Here is a 19,260-nt window from a genome sequence, read left to right on the forward strand (position 1 = left end):
TCTATTTTGTAAGCTTAAGACCAAGCAGTTGATCTAGAAATTTAGATTTTAAGCAATGGATCTCTAGGCCTCTACAGACTACAGTAGTACCAATAGTTGAGAAAATAGATTTGTGCACATCTAGAATTTAGATTTACACATGGTTTGAAAAACTAATATTAGTACCCCTAGAATGATATGCGCACATCTACATACTACAGTAGTACCAATAGTTGAGAAAATACCTTTTAAATTAAACTTCTTCTTAAGAGTTAACAATTTGATAAGATGCATTGTGCATTTAGTGTTTATATCCTTTTTTCAAAGAGTTGTACCTTGCGTGTTAAACATACAATATATCCTATTAATAATACTATAGAGCTGATGCTTTTTGTGTCTACGAGTAAACGGTGCAGACAAAGAGTATCTCTATTTGAAATGTCCTATGTATCACTCGTTCACATATGTGTATTGCATATCAATGTACAGAAAACTTGGGGAGTAAACTTACAACATCTATTTAAAATGCTTTGCATTGTATATTTATAGTGCTTTTCATATTTCGGATCATGTATTTATCTTGCATTAGCAGTACATTTTGGGGAAGAACTTGTTGGGTCTAATTTGTTGATGCCTTAAATTAGGGATGTCTCAAGTATGGATGCTAATAAATATGCAAGAAGGCTAACGGAGTGATGCCGGCATAGAACAATTAGAGCGGCATATCGATCGAGGTCCCCATTTTGCCATGTAGTGAAATAGAGACAACTCACAGAACCTAGAGAAGCGATATATGATACGTGCAAGCCATATATATTGTACTGTAAGTTATCATTGGCTATATAGCTGCAGCTAAATTTCAGAAAAGAAGAAAGAATTATTGAGTACATAGAAAAGCATAAAAAGGAAGTGATCTTCCCCTGTAGCCTAGTTGGATTTTCATCGAGCACCTTGTAGGCATATACACAAAATAATCTGCACAGAGATGAAAAAGTTTAGGTGTTAAATCGAAGAAGATGAGTGGGTTGGAAAGGAGCATGCTAATCAAGAGAAGAAGAGGAAGAAGGAAGTATGGGTACCTGCAAGACATTGTGGAGAAATTGATAGAGGCGTTGAAGGCGGCACGGCTAGCTGAAGGCGGCGACCTCCATTGGCCTTGGACGCCCATGCGGCCAGCATATGTGGGGGGTAACAGGCGGCGGCTGTGCTCGAATTCTGTAGCTGCACGCAGCGGCGTCCACAGCGCACATGCAACATGCACGCCCGGCGGCCGATGGCCACCATGCGCGCGCGACAACATCTGACCCCTGCGACTGCACATAGCGGCGACCACGCACGCGCGGCAGCAGTCAGCACACACGGTCCATGCACGCATGCACGACAACACGCGGCTATTGCGACCTCGGGCGTCGGTGGACGGCGGGGGCAGGGGCGGGAGGGTCGGGCGTGAGCGTCGCGACCTTCTCTCGGGCTCCGGACATGGACGCGGGCGGCGCGAGCTCCGGGGCGACGTGTGCGGTGCGACCACATGTCGGCGATCTTCTATGCAGCGCGGGCTGGCTTTTCTTTGGCTTCTTCGATCGCCCACGACCTGATCTCCTCGATCCCCATCGCCTGTAGCTACCTCGTCCCGCTGAGCACCGCATCCAGTTAGTCGGAGGTTGCACGAAGGCCCATGATGGTTCAGAGACGTCCAGGGAGAAGGCCAGGAAGGAGCAGTAGTAGAGCGTAGGAGAGAAGCGGTGGGGTAGTTGAACCCACCGAAGAGGGGTCACATAAGTAGGGGAAGCGCATGGTGTGGCACCCCGATAGAGGGTCGACGCACATCCGTCTCCAGGATAAGACCAGACGCATGTCAAAGACATGATACACACATTCCAGACAAATACGGCTTTATTAATATGATGGAGTGTTACAATACTGTTGCTTACAACAATATTACATGACTCCAAGGCTAGCTAAATGGCAGCAGAGGTCTTGATACAGCGGCATCGACGTCCGTGGCTAGGCTCCATAACTCGCAGGACTGGCTTGGTTACGATCTAGTATGACGAGTCTTCTCCTGCAACTGGCCACGTGCAAGGCCAGGTGAGTACTTTGAGTGTACTCGCAAGACAACCAAATACATGGCATCCAAACAAGCAGATAACAAGGCAAGCATAATAATTATATAATAGCTACTCTAAGCATGGCATGGAATTAGGAGCAAAATATGTATCAAGCATAGCATGACATGGACTAATCATGTAATCTGCCTCACTAGCATGGCAAGATCACAACAAGTGTTTAACCAACTTATTATTCCTGAATGTCAACTTACTCTCTTCTGGGTTGTACCCCAACCCTCGACATACTCGTAATCCAATCTGAACGGAATCAAATCGCATCACACGGTCATCTGACCAGTTATCATGTAGCCTTCTCTTGGCTAACACATCATGTTATCTACATCCTCTGATGTTCACACGAGACGAGTTCTACCATCATTACTAACACTGATATGGTTGACCGTTTACTAAGGTCTGGTCAGGCTGTCCATTACCGTGGACACGGATATTCGAATAGGTTTGACACTCTGCAGAGGTTACACACTTTACCCACACTCTGGAGCACTGACCTCGTCATCCCATTCGGGTGGACCGGCATTGCTCCAACGCAACCTGCCTGACCCGTGACCCTTTCATCGTACCACCGACATTCATCCTCCCCCGGAGTCCTGCCCCTGGATGGCCTTGTGTCCTCATGACACCTGCCACCATCGTGGCCAAACTAAACTGTCCCACCCGGGGCCGGGTACCCAAACAACTCAACTGGGCTCACGGGATTATCACCGCCCACCTGATCAGGGTAGCACGTGTGCATAATCCTCCCTCTTTAGAAGTACCGGTGAAAGGTCACGCGGTCAGCCCAAGTCAGAGCCGTCCCATATCGGCAAGAGCTGCTTGTACGATAAAGCCCGGACAGGTGACTCGAGATCAACATACTAAGTATCTTATCCTGAATATTATTTGTCATAGCTGGCGCTACGATGTCATCGCAAATCGATAATTAATAAGATTAAGCCACTACTATTAAACTATATTCATAAACTGTCGGATGAAACACAAAGTAATCATAGACAATAATCTCAACCGTATAATATAAATAGCAAACTATTACTTTACCGATTATAACTATAAGTTGGACCTTCGGAACCCTCGCATAAAATCAACAAATAAATCGGTAGCCACCAGAACGGTCTTTACAACATAGATCTAGGACGTTACCAGAATAACTCAACTCCGAGTCAAGACGGGTGGAAAGCAGCTCAGAGCATGAGGCGGTGTTGATAAGAAGAAAGTAGCAGTTCCCTAAGATGGCCGAAGCACAGCTCAGAGCATAGGGTCACCGCCACAGAGAGAATTTCAACAGTTGCCCGCGACGGCCGAAAAGCAGCACAGAACACGGGACAGCTGCTGACAAAATAACTATAAAATTGGCATCCACCCAAGACGGCCGGAAACAACACAGACTCGGGCATGGTGCCAGTATTGAAGGAAATGCGAGCAAGGGTTCGTCAGTGTCACACACAACACTTCACTATGTACTCGGATATAAGCATTATAAATTTAATATGCAAGAGCATCACAGAGCAAGGTTTGAGGGCATATGTTGGATGAAAAGTAATCACTAGTAACTATTACTAATGTTGTCACCGTTATATGCAAATGCAGGCTAACAGGGGGGTACAGATAAATACACAAAGGGCCAGCAAAGTTATCACACAAGTTTGGAGCTCATAGCAAGAGGTTGACTTGCCTGGGGGTCGACGAATACTCCGGGAAGAAGCGCGATAAAACACTAGAAAGATTTGCCGGAGAGGGTTTCCCTCTCGGAAGGCTCAAACAAAGGGCAAGGGTAAAACAATCATTTCGACTCTGCAATCATAATATGAAAATGGTACTATTGAAACGGGCTCGACGAGGCGAAGACGTGGGCGCTGGTTTTACCTCAATCGGAGTTACGAGCGAAAAGTACGGACGTTCATTCGTTAGGCAGAAAACAAATAAAACTTATTCATTTCTGCTCTTAACTAGTGAACGTTCACAACTTAGCAGATTCGAACGGCGAGGTAAAATCGGAAGGCGCATTTCCAGGAATACGATTTCGGTGAACCGAAAGCGCATTTTGCCCCTTTACGTCTCCACTTACGCGCGCGGGCCGGGGGGGTTTGACCTCTCTCTCACTTACGGGTGGGCCAGCCTTATCCACTTCTCCCTCTCTCACTGACGGGCGGGGTCCGCCCCTTCTCTCTCTCTCTCTCTCTTACACCTGGGGTCCACCACATCCTCTCTCTCCCCTGGCATCTTCTTCTTCCTCGCGCTGCCGAACAGAGGGGTCGAGCCGCCGGTGCAGCCAGCGACTGGCGGCCGCGGGAGGACCCGTTGCGGATCTCGCCGGCACCGACGCACCGCACCGCATCCGAGGGCGGTTGCGGGGCCACGCCGGGCGGTCCGCAGCGCCGTGGCCACTGGCCGAGGCACGCCGGCTCGCGGGCGTCAGAGGGCTCATGGCCAGAGGCCGCCGAAGGAAGGGTGAAGGCGTGGGGCGGTCTCCCGGAGCATGGAGAAGCTACTGGTGGAGGCAGGGTGGCGAGAGGAGCTCCGGCTCATCCCAATTTAAGCGGCGGTCGAGGATGACCGAGGCGGCAATGGGGAACAAGGAGGGCTCTGGGAGCTTGAGTGAGGGCTTGGGGCCTGCTGGGACTTGCTGCTCGACAAGAGGGGCTCGGGGCATGCCATTTATAGACAAGGGATGGAGTTCTCGCGACGTCGGAAGAAGCTCCGAGCATCCATGGCGAGATCCCAATGCAAACACCTCTAAGAGCAAGGGTACGAGGGGGAGAGGGTTCCAGAGTGTTCACACGTGTCGAGGGAAGCTCTACGACATCCCTGGACAGCTTAGAACTAGCTGGAGACAAGCTTCCGTCGACCTCAATGCACAGGGCTCTATTTTGGCACGCTCTGCCCATGGTCACCACGTGGCCATGGCCTTGCCTTGCCCCTCAAGCTGTCAAACCTTGTCTAGGGTGTTCTCCAAGCAACACTGAGATGTACTGACCCATCAAACTCCATGCTACAGCTCTGATGTGAAAGAACCAAGGTCAAATAGTCTCCAACAGCAAGGTGTTTGTGATGTGGTGTGGCCACCATACTGCACCTCTTGCCATGCTATTGGGCTGAGGTTGACCACTCACTAAGGTAACTATCCTGGCCAAAATTCAGCACAATCCAATAAGTCTAAGGGGTACTTCCTTTGTAACTTGGCATACTGACCAGAAATGAAGAAGATGATGCTGGGGTCAAATGGCTGTATGGAAATGGCTGACATCTGCAGGAGACTCATTATTTAGGCATATGAAGGCACTGGCAAAGGTTCATACCATTTGCACAAATATAAATGGTACTTCCTTAACAATGCTCCAATCTGGACAGTGTCTTAAATAATTTGCTGGGGAAGAATGGGGTGATGAAATGGGCTAAATTTTGGTGGACAAAGATGATTTAACATAGTGAACCATTCTGCAAAATTTCAACTCAAGGGGAACAAGGAATCAAGCACTTCCTTTGCAAATAGAAGGTCTGGACAGAATTTGCAAAGGGATATTGTGCTCAATTTTTTAATTGGTGAACTTGATATTTGAGTGGAAATGATGAACATATGGATGTGAGGAGCTCCACAAATTATTTGGGATTTTTCCTAGCTACCAAAATGGTGGTTCCTTTGGAAAGTACCCAAAATGCTATATTGGCATAAAATAGGAAAATGCAATTTTCCTTTATTCTATGATGGCCAATATTTTATGGGAGCTGCATAGGATCACAAAGAATATCTCTACAAGTTTTCATGAGCATTGGATATGGATAGATATTTTCTTGGATTTAATTCCTCAGACAGGCAGAAACGGGAATTAATTCCAAAGGGGAAATATTGCATATGGCTTGGCAGTATTTTTGCATATCTGGGGTTCATGGAGAATGAATGATATCTCGGAATATTTGGAGGATCAACAGAGCAAGGGAAATGCTAGCTCCTTTGTAAATACAAAGGCAGGACTCCCAGTTCCAATACTTCGGAGCTAGGGTTTCAAAAGGGGTTTGGGGTTTACTCAGCAAGGGCAAGGTGGCACAGGGGCATGGGAAAAGCACTGAGAGGTTGAGGATAAACTGGATTCACCTGGTCATTTGCCAAATTCCAGAGGAAAAATCCGGGAAAGAAAAGCTAGGAAAGAATAAGAGCACAAAAATCGATAACCCGATTTTAGGGTGTTACACATGGGTACTACCGCTCCATGTATGCCGATCTTCTAGAATTGTCTCATTTGATGGTTTTAACAAACAAATAAGATAGCTAAACCGACAGAAAACCAGCCCAAACCAGAAGGTAAACCGGAAACACGTGTCAGCAGGAATGAAACGATCGCTTATAACTGGGATGGCACGATAGGAGCGGGCTAGCTTCTCTTTGGCTTCTTCGATGACCATAACCTCATCTCCTCGATCCACATCGCCTCTAGCTACCACGTCCCACTGAGCTACACATCCAATTAGTCGGAGGTTGCATGAAGTCCCATGATGGTTCGGGAACGTCGAGGGAGAAGGCGAGGAAGCAGTGGTAGTGGAGCACAAGAGAGAAGCGGTGGGGCTATTGAACCCACTAAAGACGCGTCACGTAATTAGGGGAAGCGCATGGGCACCACCGCTCCATGTATGCTGGTCGTCTAGAATCGTCTCATTTGACGGTTTTGTCAAACTAAACCAGATAGCTAAACCGGCAGAAAACCATCCCAAAGCAGAAGGTAAACCGGAAACACGTGTTAGTAGGAATGAAACAATTGCTTATAACTTGGATGTTACGGTAGGAGCGGGCTAGCTTCTCTTTCACTTCTTCGATCCACCACGACCTGATCTACTCGATCCCCATTGCGTGTTGCTAACTTGTCCCGCTGAGCACCGCATCCAGTTAGTCGGAGGTTGCACAAAGGCCCATGATGGTTCGGAGACGTCGAGGGAAAAGGTGAGGAAGGAGTTGTAGTGGAGCGCATGAGAGAAGCAGTGGGGCAGTTGAACCCACCGAAGACGGGTCACATAATTAGGGGAAGCGCATGGGCACCACCGTTGCATGTATGTTGATCGTCTAGAATTGTCTCATTTGACGGTTTTCTCAAACTAAACCAGATAGCTAAACCGGCAGAAAACCAGCCCAAACCAGAAGGTAAACCAAAAGAACGTGTGAGCAGGAATGAAACGATCGCTTATAACTGGGATGTCATGGTAGGAGCAGACTAGCTTCTCTTTGGCTTCTTCGATCGACCACGGCCTAATCTCCTGGATCCCCATCATATGTAGCTACATCGTCCCACTGAGCACCGCATCTAGTTAGTCGGAGGTTGCACGAAGGCCCATGATGGTTCAGAGACTTCGTGGGAGAAGGCGAGGAAGGAGCGGTAGTGGAGTGTGGGAGACAAGCGGTGGGGTAGTTGAACCCACCGAAGACGCGTCACGTAATTAGGGGAAGCGCATGAGCACCACCGCTCCATGTATGTCGGTCGTCTAGAATTGTCTCATATGACGGTTTTGTCAAACTAAACCACATAGCTAAACTGGCAGAAAACCAGCCCAAACTAGAAGGTAAACCGAAAACACGTGTCGGCAGGAATGAAACGATCGCTTATAAGTGGGATGGCGCGGTAGGAGCGGGCTAGCTTCTCTTTGGCTTCTTCGATTGACCACAACCTGATCTCCCCGATCCCCATCGCGTGTAGCTACCTCATCCCGCTTAGCATCGCATCCAGTTAGTCGGAGGTTGCACCAAGGCCCATGATAGTTCGGAGACATTGAGGGAGAAGGCGGGGAAGGAGCGGTAGTAGAGAGCAGGAGAGAAGCGGTGGGGCAGTTGAACCCACAGAAGACACGTCATGTAATTAGGGGAAGCGCATGGGCACCACCGCTCCATGTATGCCGGTCGTCTAAAATTGTCTCATTTGACGGTTTTGTCAAACTAAACCGGATAGCTAAACCGACAGAAAACCAGCCCAAATGAGATGGTAAACCGGAAACACGTGTCAACAGGAATGAAACGATCGCTTATAACTCGGATGGCACAGTAGGAGCGGTAGCTTAGCCGGTTTAATATAGAGACAATTCCTTATATAACACTATTAAATGTTGGTTCCCTATTTAAAACTGGAAAAATATTTCTTCCTTATCTAGCACCAAGTGTAAATATTTTGCATTATCTAACATATCTATCCATTCTGTTGGACCACGTCGTTAAAGTGAACATTCATTGACAAACTGCGCATGTCCATAAGGAAAAAAGAAAAGAGAGAAAATCCCCCCGACTGAGTCGCCGCTGACCTAGTTGCCTCTATCCCCCGTCAGAACCCAACCCATCCCCTTTCTCTCATTCACCCAAAACTTAGCAATGGCGACTTGGGCTCTTGGTGTAGTAGCGGGGTTGGCAATGAGGATGGAAGGCGGAGGTGCCGCGGATGGAGATGGCGCAGTGGAGGATTACCTTGGCGTGACTCTGGACAGATCAGGCGTCAGCGCAGCCACGACGGTTGACGATGATCGAGCGACAGATGGGTCCAGTCAGGTCCCCGCTCTGGAGGGCATGACGCCGGAGGGGTCCAGCCAGGGCACGGCTTCAACGGGTGGGGCGGCTTGGCTACAGCGGATTGGAGTGGCTGGGCTACAATGGGATCGGGCCAGGGCAGTGCAGTTACTGGGGATTCAGCCGTCGATGTGGCTGGAGGATCCGGCCAGGGCACAACGGAGTTTGCCTCGGGATCAACTTCATTCGAGGGTGTGGCTCAATTGGCCCCGGCTACATGGGCATGTCCAGAGGGTGAGATTCCTTGGAGATTTCAATGCAATGTTGGTAGCAATACAATCCATCTAATAGCAATTATCATGCAATGTTAGTAGCAATATAGTAGCCGGTGGGACGTCCAAACCCCCAACACAAACCATGGCAGAACTAGCGGCGGAGGTCGCCAGCCTCATGGCAACCACCGTCACGTCCGAGAATCAGGAGTCTGTCAACGCCGAGCTAGCCAAGCTGTAGGAGGCAATGGCCAAGGCGCAGCGGGACATGGAAGCAGAAGCCGCCAGGGTGAAGACGCAGGAGGCCGCGATCGCGGCAGAGCCGGAACGGCTGAACACCGAAGGTTGGCGGCTTGAGAGACAGCAGCACGTGTCCGACGCCGTTCACCAAAGGAGGCACCATGGGCGAATCCCGGTCGACTTACATCCAACTCACCTTTTCGACACCCTGCACACTCCCGGGGTGGGTCCTGATCGGCCTCTACAAGCTGTTCCAAGGGAAGGTCCGGTTCCGCCGCCCAATCCACCGCTGCCTCAACCGATGGATGCCCATGCGACTCGGTTCCAGATGCCACGAGGTCACTTCTCGAATCCCGTGGACAATGTGCTGGCGACAACCCGCCACTTGGAGTCCCTGTCAATTTACGGAAACTCCTCGGCCGAGATAGAGGCCAGAAACGCCATCGAGATGCTAAAGACGGCCATGGTCCAGCACGCGCAGTACTCTCATAGCCTCGATCGACTACACTCCACGCCTCAGGCGAGCCACACCAGGAGTCGCCACGAGGACTTACCCGCGGTAACCAGCGGGCCGCGGCGACTCCCTCAACCTAACCCGCTCGGGATGCCCGACACGCGAGCTCAAGATATCGTGGACGTGGCACGAGCTGTGCGTCAGATAGAGACAGTAGCCGCGGCGGGTCAGGTCTCCCCGGCTTACACGTCGTCGCCTCCCGCACCCCCGGACACCGGAGGCAAGCACATTGGTGTGTTGTGTCTTGCCCAGTTCTGCGCAATGAGTGAATACCGAAGGACTTAAAAGGGCCTCAGAAGGTCCCCAATTACTCGCCGGATCTCGAACCTGGGTCATGGATCAAGAGCTACGAACTGGCGATGGACATGCTCGACGTAAACGAGGCGGTTTGCGCTAAGTACTTCACTATGATGCTCGAAGGGACGGCACGTGCGTGGTTGAAAAACTTGCCGCCCAACTCCATCAACACTTGGGCGGAGCTAAAGGAGCGCTTTATCAAGCATTTTAGAGGGACTTGCAAACGCCCGATGACCATCGTCGACTTACGGCACTGCGTTCAGCGACCGGATGAGTCGGCCCATCATTGGACCCGGTGAGTCGCGAAATTTATTCACTCATCAGAAGGCATCTTGGCTGCTCAGGCGATGTTGATCCTGGAGAAGAACTGCCATTACAAACCTCTGGTACTAAAGCTAGGGCGGCTTCAAACGAAAAGTACAAGACATGGGCGAATTAGTGGATATCCTTACTAGGTACGCTGAGTGAGACGACACCAAGGATCCCGGGGAGGACGATGACAAAGTTAGTACCGCCAGAAAGGGTGAGTTACACAAGGGCCATTCTCAGTTTCAGGGCCGGGGCAACCACCATCATGGCGGGCACGGCAAAAAGAGACAACAGGAGGGTCCTATAGAATTTTTCGCTAATACTAATACCGGCAACGGAAACACGCGCCACAAAAAGTGGGGCTTTAGTGGGAGAAACCGCGCAATTATCACGAGATGCTCAAAGGCCCTTGTCCGCAACATGCCACGGCGGAGGGACCAGCGACTCACTCTTGGGAAGATTGCTACGTGATGCAGGAATTCCGGGCCGAGGCGCTCGGGAGAGGCCAAGGTGGTGAACAGGGCCAGCGACATGAACAACCCGGCGCATCCGGGTCACGCCAGGTCCCATTCGGTGGTTTTCCTAACCCGGGACCGCAAGGCGGGTCACAGCCCAACGCTGGGCAGTACCAAGTTCACAATCAGCAGTACCACCCGCCGGGAGTATTCCAGCAACCACCCCTGCAAGGGGATCCCCAACGACAGGAAGATCGTGGCGGGTTCCAGAATAACCCCAAACAATTGAACATCAGGCAGTATCACGTGTTCACCACCAGCACTTGTAAGCGGGATCATAAGGTGAAGCATAGAACCTTCAGCATAGCTGAGCCGGCGCTCCCCCTATACCTTCACTGGTCTGAACAGCCCATAACCTAGAGCATCCCCCCCCCCCCGAGTAGACAACCCTGCCGACTTGGCTTTGGTTGTGGCTCCCCAAGTCGGAGGGTACACCCTCTCCAAGGTCCTCATGGACGGAGGCAGTAGCATCAACATCTTATATTTCGACACTTTCCGACGGATGAACCTCTTGGAGAAAGACCTGATGCCATCCTCCACGGTTTTCCACGGCATCGTCCCTGGTAAGTCAGCATATCCAATTGGGCGTATTAAACTTAACGTGGCCTTTGGCACAGAGTCAAATTACAGGAGCGAGTCTCTCCTGTTCGAAGTGGTCAAAATCAAGAGCCCCTATCATGCGTTATTTGGACGGTCGGCGTACGCCAGATTCATGGCCCGCCCCTGCTATGTCTATCTCAAACTCAAGATGCCCGGCCCCAAAGGTCCTATTACCATCAGCGGAGATAGGAAGATAGCTCAAGAATGTGAAGAAGGAGACGTGGCTTATGCCGAGTCAGCTTGCGCGGCTGAGGAGCTCAAGTTTCACCAAGCTAATGTTGACCCGCCGGACATGACGCCGCTCAAGAGGCCGACCATCGATTCTGAGCCGCCCCTCAAGTTTAAACCAATGGACGACACCAAGGTTATAGACTTTACACCTGGCGACTCCACCAAGCAGTTCATTATTAGGGCAGGTCTCGACCCCAAATAGGAAAGCGCGCTCATCAAATTCATCCACGAGAATCGGGATATCTTTGCATGGAAACCTTCTGACATGCCATGTGTACCGAGAGAATTCGCTGAGCACCATCTTAACACTGACCCTAAAGTTAAGCCAGTTCGACAGTACCTTCGCAGGTTTAATGAAGAGTGTCGTAAGGCGATTGGAGAGGAAGTAGCCCGGCTCCTGGCCGTCGGGTTCATCATCGAGGTTTTCCATCCTGAATGGCTGGCTAACCCGGTCCTGGTGCTAAAAAAGAACGGCACTTTCCGCGTGTGCATCGACTACACTGACCTCAACAGAGCCTGTCCGAAGGATCCCTTCGCCCTTCCCCGCATTTATCAAATTATTGACTCGACGGCGGGTTGTGAACGTCTGTGTTTCTTTGATGCTTATTCGGGATACCATTAGATCAAGATGGCGGTGGCAGATCAGGAGAAGACGTCCTTCATAACCCCATTCGGGGCCTTCTGTTATGTGTCTATGCCATTTGGGCTCAAGAGTGCGGGGGCGACTTATCAGCGTTGCATCCAAAACTGCTTGCACAACCAGATAGGTCGTAATGTCCATGCTTATGTGGATGACATTGTGGTCAGGTCCCGCCGAAAAGAATCGCTCTCGGAGGATCTCAAGGAAACCTTTGACAACCTGCGTGTTTACCAGATGAGGCTTAACCCCACCAAGTGCGTCTTTGGTGTCCCTGCGGGGAAGTTATTGGGTTTCTTGGTGTCGGAGCGTGGCATTGAAGCCAACCCGGATAAGATCGAGGCAAATACCTCACTGGGGAAGCCGGCCAACATTAACCAAGTCCAGCGCATGGCGGGTCGAATCACAGCTCTGAGCCGCTTTATAAGTCGCCTCAGGGAGAAGACCATCCCTCGCTATCAGTTGCTCAAGAAAATGGATAGTTTCGTGTGGATGGATGAGGCCGACGAAGCTTTTGAAGCCTTGAAGCGGCAATTAGTTAACCCACGAGTGTTGGCGGCTCCGGCAGATAAGGAACCTATGCTCCTGTACATAGCAGACAATTCCAAGGCAGTCAGCGTGGCAGTATTTGTCGAGCGGAAGGAAGAAGGAAAGGTGTATCCAGTCTAGCGACAGGTATATTTCATCAGCGAGGTCCTCACCCTCTCCATACAACATTACCCACATTGGCAGAAGCTTGTTTTTGGGGTGTTTATGGCGAGTCGGAAGCTGAAGCACTACTTCCAGGAACACCCGATCACGGTCGTTAGTTCCTCCCCCCTCTGCGACATCATACAGAATCGAGAGGCCACTGGACGGATTGCTAAGTGGGCCATCGAGCTCGGATCTTATCAAGTGCGGTATACGCCTCGTACGTCCATCAAATCTCAAGCACTCATGGATTTCATCAATGACTGGACCGAGTTACAAATCCCGGAGGAACGGCCGGATCATACTTATTGGACCATTCATTTTGACGGGTCCAGGCAATTGGAAGGCTCGGGGGCTGGCGTGGTGATAACTTCGCCTCAAGGTGATAAGTTCTGCTATGTCCTTCGGCTCATGTTTCCATGTACCAATAATGCAGCGGAGTACGAAGCATTGCTCCATGGTTTGCGACTCGCCAAAGAAATGAACCTCACGCGAGTCAGGTGTCTAGGCGATTCAGATCTGGTGGCACAACAGGTTTCTGGTACCTGGGATTCATGAGACCCTTTGATGGCGGCATACAGACGAGTTGTGTCAGATGTAGTGGGTCACTTCAGTGGTTATCAAGTGGACCACATCGATCGGCGACTTAACGAAGCAGCGGACGCTCTTTCCCATCTCGGTTCACAATGTAAGCTGGTTCCTCCCAATGTCTTTTTGGATGTATTGCATAACCCCTCGGTGAAACTACCTTCAGAGGAATATTTAGCGGTATCGGACACCGAGTCTCAACTCGTGGCGGCTCTTCACGCTACTCCAGACTGGGCGATTCCTTACATGGCATATCTCACCAGAGGGGAGTTACCAACTGACGAGTTATTAGCTCGCCAAATCGTCCGTCGGTGTAAATCCATGGTCATACACAATGGTGAGTTACACAAACGAAGCACCTTGGGGGTATTTCAAAGATGCGTCTATCCTGAAGAAGGATGTATGATCCTCAATGAGATTCACGTGGGTGACTGTGGTCATCATGATGGGTCCCGATCCTTGGTCTCTAAGGCCTTCAGACATGGGCTCTATTGGTTGACGGCTCACGTAGACGCAGAGGAGATCGTTCGCCGATGTGATGGCTGCCAAAAATTTGGACGCCAGATGCACGTGTCGGCTCAGGAATTGTGGATGATACCAATCACTTGGCCGTTTGCAGTCTGGGGGCTTGATATGGTCGGCCCTTTCAAGATGTCTTCCACCAAAAAGACTCACCTATTGGTGGCGGTTGACAAATTTACCAAGTGGGTGGAGGCGTAACCTGTTAGCAGCTGTGATGCAGATACGGCCGTCAAATTCTTGAAGAAACTAATTTTCAGATTCAGATATCCTCATAGTATCATTACTGACAATGGTACCAATCTATCCAAAGGTGCAATGCAAGAGTTTTGTTCACGAGAGCATATCCGACTTAATGTTTCCGCGGTTGCACATCCCCAGTCTAATGGGCAGGCGGAGAGGGCGAATCAGGAAATATTGCGAGGGATTAAGCCTCGGCTCATGGTGCCTTTGGAACGTACTCCAGGATGTTGGGTGGAGGAGTTGCCGTCAGTACTATGGAGTATCAGGACAACTCCAAATCGCTCCATGGGTTTTACTCCCTTCTTTCTAGTCTATGGAGCAGAAGCGGTGTTACCAAGTGACATCAAACACGATTCCCCATGAGTCGTCGCCTATGTGGAAGAGGACAATGAGCTAGCGCGACAGGACTCGCTGGACGCCTTGGAGGAGGAACGTGACTTAGCCGCATCACGATCGGCGATTTACCAACAAGACTTGCGACATTACCACAGTCGCCGGGTCAAGAGCCGGACTTTCCAAGAAGGCGACTTGGTGCTCCGTTTGATTCAAGATCATACTGGTATACACAAGTTATCACCTCTGTGGGAAGGACTGTTTGTCATCAGCAAGGCTCTTCGGAACGGCTCGTACTACTTGGTGGATCCTCGCCCAGATCGGCCGACTACAGAGGTTGAGACAACTCGCCCCTGGAACATAGCCCATCTGCGGCCTTACTACACTTAGAGCCATGAGCTCCCCCTTTTTTCTTTACCAGTTTTTTGTAATCAATGAATTATGAAAGCAATAAAGCCGGCACCCATGAATTTCGGGGTCCTTTGCCGTTTCAGCTTTTGAAAACATGAGTCTTTATTGTTCTATAAGTCGTCCAAACATGGACGCTATCAAGGTCAAAGAGCGTAAGTCGCCATGCTGCACTTACTTAAAAACTGGGCCTTGATAAAACCAAAGAGGACCAACGTTGCCATGTTGCACGGTTCAAACATAGGCGCCTTATGTGGTTTTGAGAATTAAGCCGGCTTACTTGGGGGCTACTAGTTTCCAAGTCGTTTCACGGTAAGAGCGTATACGCTTTTCTGATCCTATGCCCGGCTTTTTCCTAAATCATAGGTCACTTGGGGGCTTCCACTCATTGACTTCAGTCTGAATACCCTCTTGGCGAGCGAAAAATTACCACATTACAAATGGTTATACTGGACTATGTGTTGAACAAGTCGCCACATGGACCTATGTACTCAGGGCGAGTCAATTCGTTATATGGACCCTGAACTCGCCTTGGTTAAAACATAAAAGGTACCGGCCAGAGTCACACATGCGAAATAGAGAAACCATTGGTTCATTGAACCTGCTTCACAGAAGCTTGACTCGCGCCTGATCAGTCAGTCTAAAACAACAAGGCTTTTGCAAAAGCTTTCTAAGGGTAACACTAGAGTTTTGCAAACTCGTCTTATCCTATCATAACTCACTGAGTCGATAAAATTTTATTTCTTGATGGCAAGACCACAAGGTTTCCTAAATATCTTTGAGTCGGCTTTTGATTACAACTCGCCCTGATTCATTTTTTAACCATTATTTGCCATAACCCGGGGGCTGGTTATTTTTTGCCATAGCCCGGGGGCTGATCTATTTTTTGACATAACCCGGGGGCTAATCTATATTTTGCCATAATCCAGGGGGCTGGTCAAATATTTCCATGCGCTCACTGAGTCGGGTTATGTTTTTCCTAACACATAAGGTGAAAACTAATTTGTCAAATTATGATATTCCCTGGTTCATCAAATTTGCAGGCGAGTCATGCATAGATTCAAGGAATAAAAGTGGTTCGAGAAAGGTTCCGTCAAAAGGTACTACTGACTGATTGTTGTTCCCCAAAATCTAACAAAGCTATTACATGGCTCGCGTGGCCAAAATGGGTGTCATCCCCGAGTGAAGAAAGGATCCGTGGACGAATCAAGCCGCCGTCGAGTCACCTTGCCTTGAGCTCTCTCCACCTTCGATTCGTAAGTCGCCCAGTTTCCAATTACACTTGGACAGGGCAACGAACTCATCTTCATCATCAAGGAAGAGAGATAGGTCCATGTCTAGATCAAAAGGATTCTTGGGTCGACGAGGAACCAAGCTAGCAGTTTCGTATGAGGGAGGCGTCACCTTCTTTTTCTTATCGTCATAGGCGGCTTGGTATTTACTCAAATCCAAGGTGGCTGCCAGTTGAGTCGCCGCAAAGCGAGATTCTATGATAACTCGGTGGTAGTCCACCTCGGTGAATTCTGACCCGTCATCCTTCAGCTCGGGGTAGCCGGCGGCTATTTCTTCTGGTTTGAGCTCCGAGGCATAGGCTAAGCACCGACTCAGGGTGTTCAGGACTCCCTTTCGGGCGGCTGACCTTTTCAGTTCCTCTATCTGAGGAGGCAATGTGGACAGATAGCCGAGCATGTGCTTGATGGTTCTGACTGGCTCCTTGCTGCCCATTACCGCCTTAATCGTCAGCACGCCCCCGATGTATAGCTGCTCATCGAAGGTATATATATCTTTTAACTTCAGCATGCAGTCGTCTGGAAGATTGGCGGCTCGTGCACCTACAAAGGGCACATCAGTATTTGATAATTTTTGATACCAGATTAGTTATTCAACAGTCAAGGGTTAACGCTTACCAAACATAGCGACAGTAATGTTGGCAATATGTTTCTTTAAGCCGGAAAGCTCCTGCTAGGCGGCTTCCAATTTTTCCTCAACCTTCTCAACACGCTTAAGAATGGCGGCTTGGTCAGCTTTGGCTTTCTTCTCAAGTTTTTGCTGGTCAGTCTTCATCTTCTCCAGCTCAGCGTGAATTAAGCGGTATTTCCTCTCCAACTCGGATTGTGCATCTTGTTGTTCGACTAGATTTTTCCTTAAGTCGGCTAAAGCCGACTCAGTCTGGGTCACAGATTCCTGCACATCAAATTTGGGGAGACAAGTTTCAGCATTACTGCAAGCAATACTACTGATACTTGGGGGCTAATGTATGATTTTCTTCAAAATCATACCATATCCATGACCCAGCTCATCTTACAAAAGATGACCCAGCCCTTGGGGGCTACAGGTTGAAGATTTTAACTATATTCAAGACCCGGCTCATCTTTCAAAGGATGACCCGGCCCTTGGAGTCTACAGGTTGAAGATTTTAATTATATTCAAGACCCGGCTCATCTTTTAAAAGATGACCCGACCCTTGGGGGCTACAGGTTGAAGATTTTAACTATATTCAAGACACGGCTCATCTTTCAAAAAAGATGACCCGACCCTTGGGGGCTACAGGTTGAAGATTTTAACTATACTCAAGACCCGGCTCATCTTTCAAAAAGATGACCCCGACCCTTGGAAGGCTAATGGGTGGAGGAAAATATATAATTAGGCGTACCTCATGCCTAACCCTCATAAGATGAATCAAGCTCTTGTTCATCTCATAATCTCTCTCCAGATGACTTGCGAAGCGAGAACAAAGTTGGTCGAATTCCAGCTTCTCATACTGGGGGAGCTTGAATTTACTTGTATCTTGATCAGGAGAAGGACGAGATTCCTTGGAGGTATGCCTGGACAGTACCGCAACTGGAGGAGTGGAGTAGCCAGTACCAGTGACTATGACATCATCTAGATCTTCAGTCGCCTTGAGAGGGCTTGGCGGGTTAACTTTGTCAGTAGTTTCTGATACGTCTACATCGTATCTACTTTTCCAAACTCTTTTGCCCTTGTTTTGGACTCTAATTTGCATGATTTGAATGGAACTAACCCAGACTGACGTTGTTTTCAGCAGAATTGCCATGGTGTTGTTTTTGTGCAGAAATGAAAGTTCTCGGAACGTCCTGAAAATTTACAGAGAATTTTTCGGTAAAATATGAAAAATACATGCGCAAAGATCCACCGGAGGGGATGGGACAGTGGTCCACAAGCCATGTTGCCGCGGCCTCCCCCCTGGCCGCGGCAACCAAGCTTGTGGGGCCCACGTGGGTCTGCCGCCCCCAACTCCAGCTCTATAAATTCACTTTCGTCCCGAAAAAAATCAGAAGAGAAGACTTCATCGCGTTTGCGATACGGAGGCGCCGCCACATATTGTTCTTCATCTGGAGGACAGATCTAGATTCCGTTTTGGGCTCCGGAGAGGGGAAATCATCGCCATCGTCATCATCAACCTTCTTCCCTCTCCAATTCCATGAAGCTCTTCATCGTTCGTGAGTAATCTATTCATAGGCTCGCTGGGTGGTGATGAGTAGGATGAGATCTATCATGTAAGCGAGTTAGTTTTGACGGGGATTGATCCCTAGTATCCATGATGTTTTGAGATTGATGTTGCTACTACTTTGCCATGCTTAATGCTTGTCACTAGGGCCCGAGTGCCATGATTTCAGATCTGAAATTATTATGTTGTCACCAATATATGTGTGTTTTAGATCCGATCTTGCAAGTTGTAGTTACCTACTATGTGTTATGATCCGGCAACCCCGGAGTGACAATAACCGGAACTACTCCCGGTGATGACCATAGTTTGAGGAGTTCATGTATTCACCAAGTGCTAATGCGTTGTTACGGTTCTTTATTAATAGAAGAACCTTAATATCCCATAGTATCCTTTTGGACCCCGCTGCCACGGGAGGGATGGACAATAGATGTCATGCAAGTTCTTTTTCCTAAGCATGTATAACTACACACGAAATGCATGCCTACATCACATTGATGAACGGGAGCTAGCCACATATCTCTCCGTGTTATAACTGTTGCATGATGAATGTCATCCAAACGAATCACCGACCCATTGCCTACGAGTTTGTCCCACTGCTGCTGTTACTTGTTTTGCTATGCTGCTGTTACTGTTGTTACTTGTTTTACTGTGTTGTTTTTACTGTTGTTACTTGTTTTGCTCTGTTGCTGTTACTACTATTGCTGCTGCTGTTACTTGCTACTGTTGCTAATTGCTACTGCTGTCACTACTGTTGTTCCTTGCCACTGTTGTTACTCGTTACACTGGTGCTACCCGCTACAATAATTTTTTGCTCGCCG

At 49.2% G+C, this 19,260-nt stretch overlaps 1 protein-coding gene across 1 annotated transcript; it reads right to left on the reverse strand.

Annotated features, from left to right (window-relative positions):
- Positions 1 to 758: 758 nt before the first annotated feature.
- LOC123404299 lies at positions 759 to 1,398 on the reverse strand. Its single transcript, XM_045098224.1, has 2 exons — positions 1,059 to 1,398; positions 759 to 954 (listed from the first exon to the last, which is right to left on the reverse strand). The coding sequence occupies exons 1-2, from the start codon at positions 1,261 to 1,263 to the stop codon at positions 857 to 859; spliced, it is 303 nt and encodes a 100-aa protein (XP_044954159.1). The 5' UTR covers positions 1,264 to 1,398; the 3' UTR covers positions 759 to 856.
- Positions 1,399 to 19,260: the final 17,862 nt, after the last annotated feature.

The sequence above is a fragment of the Hordeum vulgare genome, chromosome 6H (genome assembly GCF_904849725.1).
Source record: "Hordeum vulgare subsp. vulgare chromosome 6H, MorexV3_pseudomolecules_assembly, whole genome shotgun sequence".
Classification (NCBI taxonomy): Eukaryota; Viridiplantae; Streptophyta; class Magnoliopsida; order Poales; family Poaceae; genus Hordeum; species Hordeum vulgare.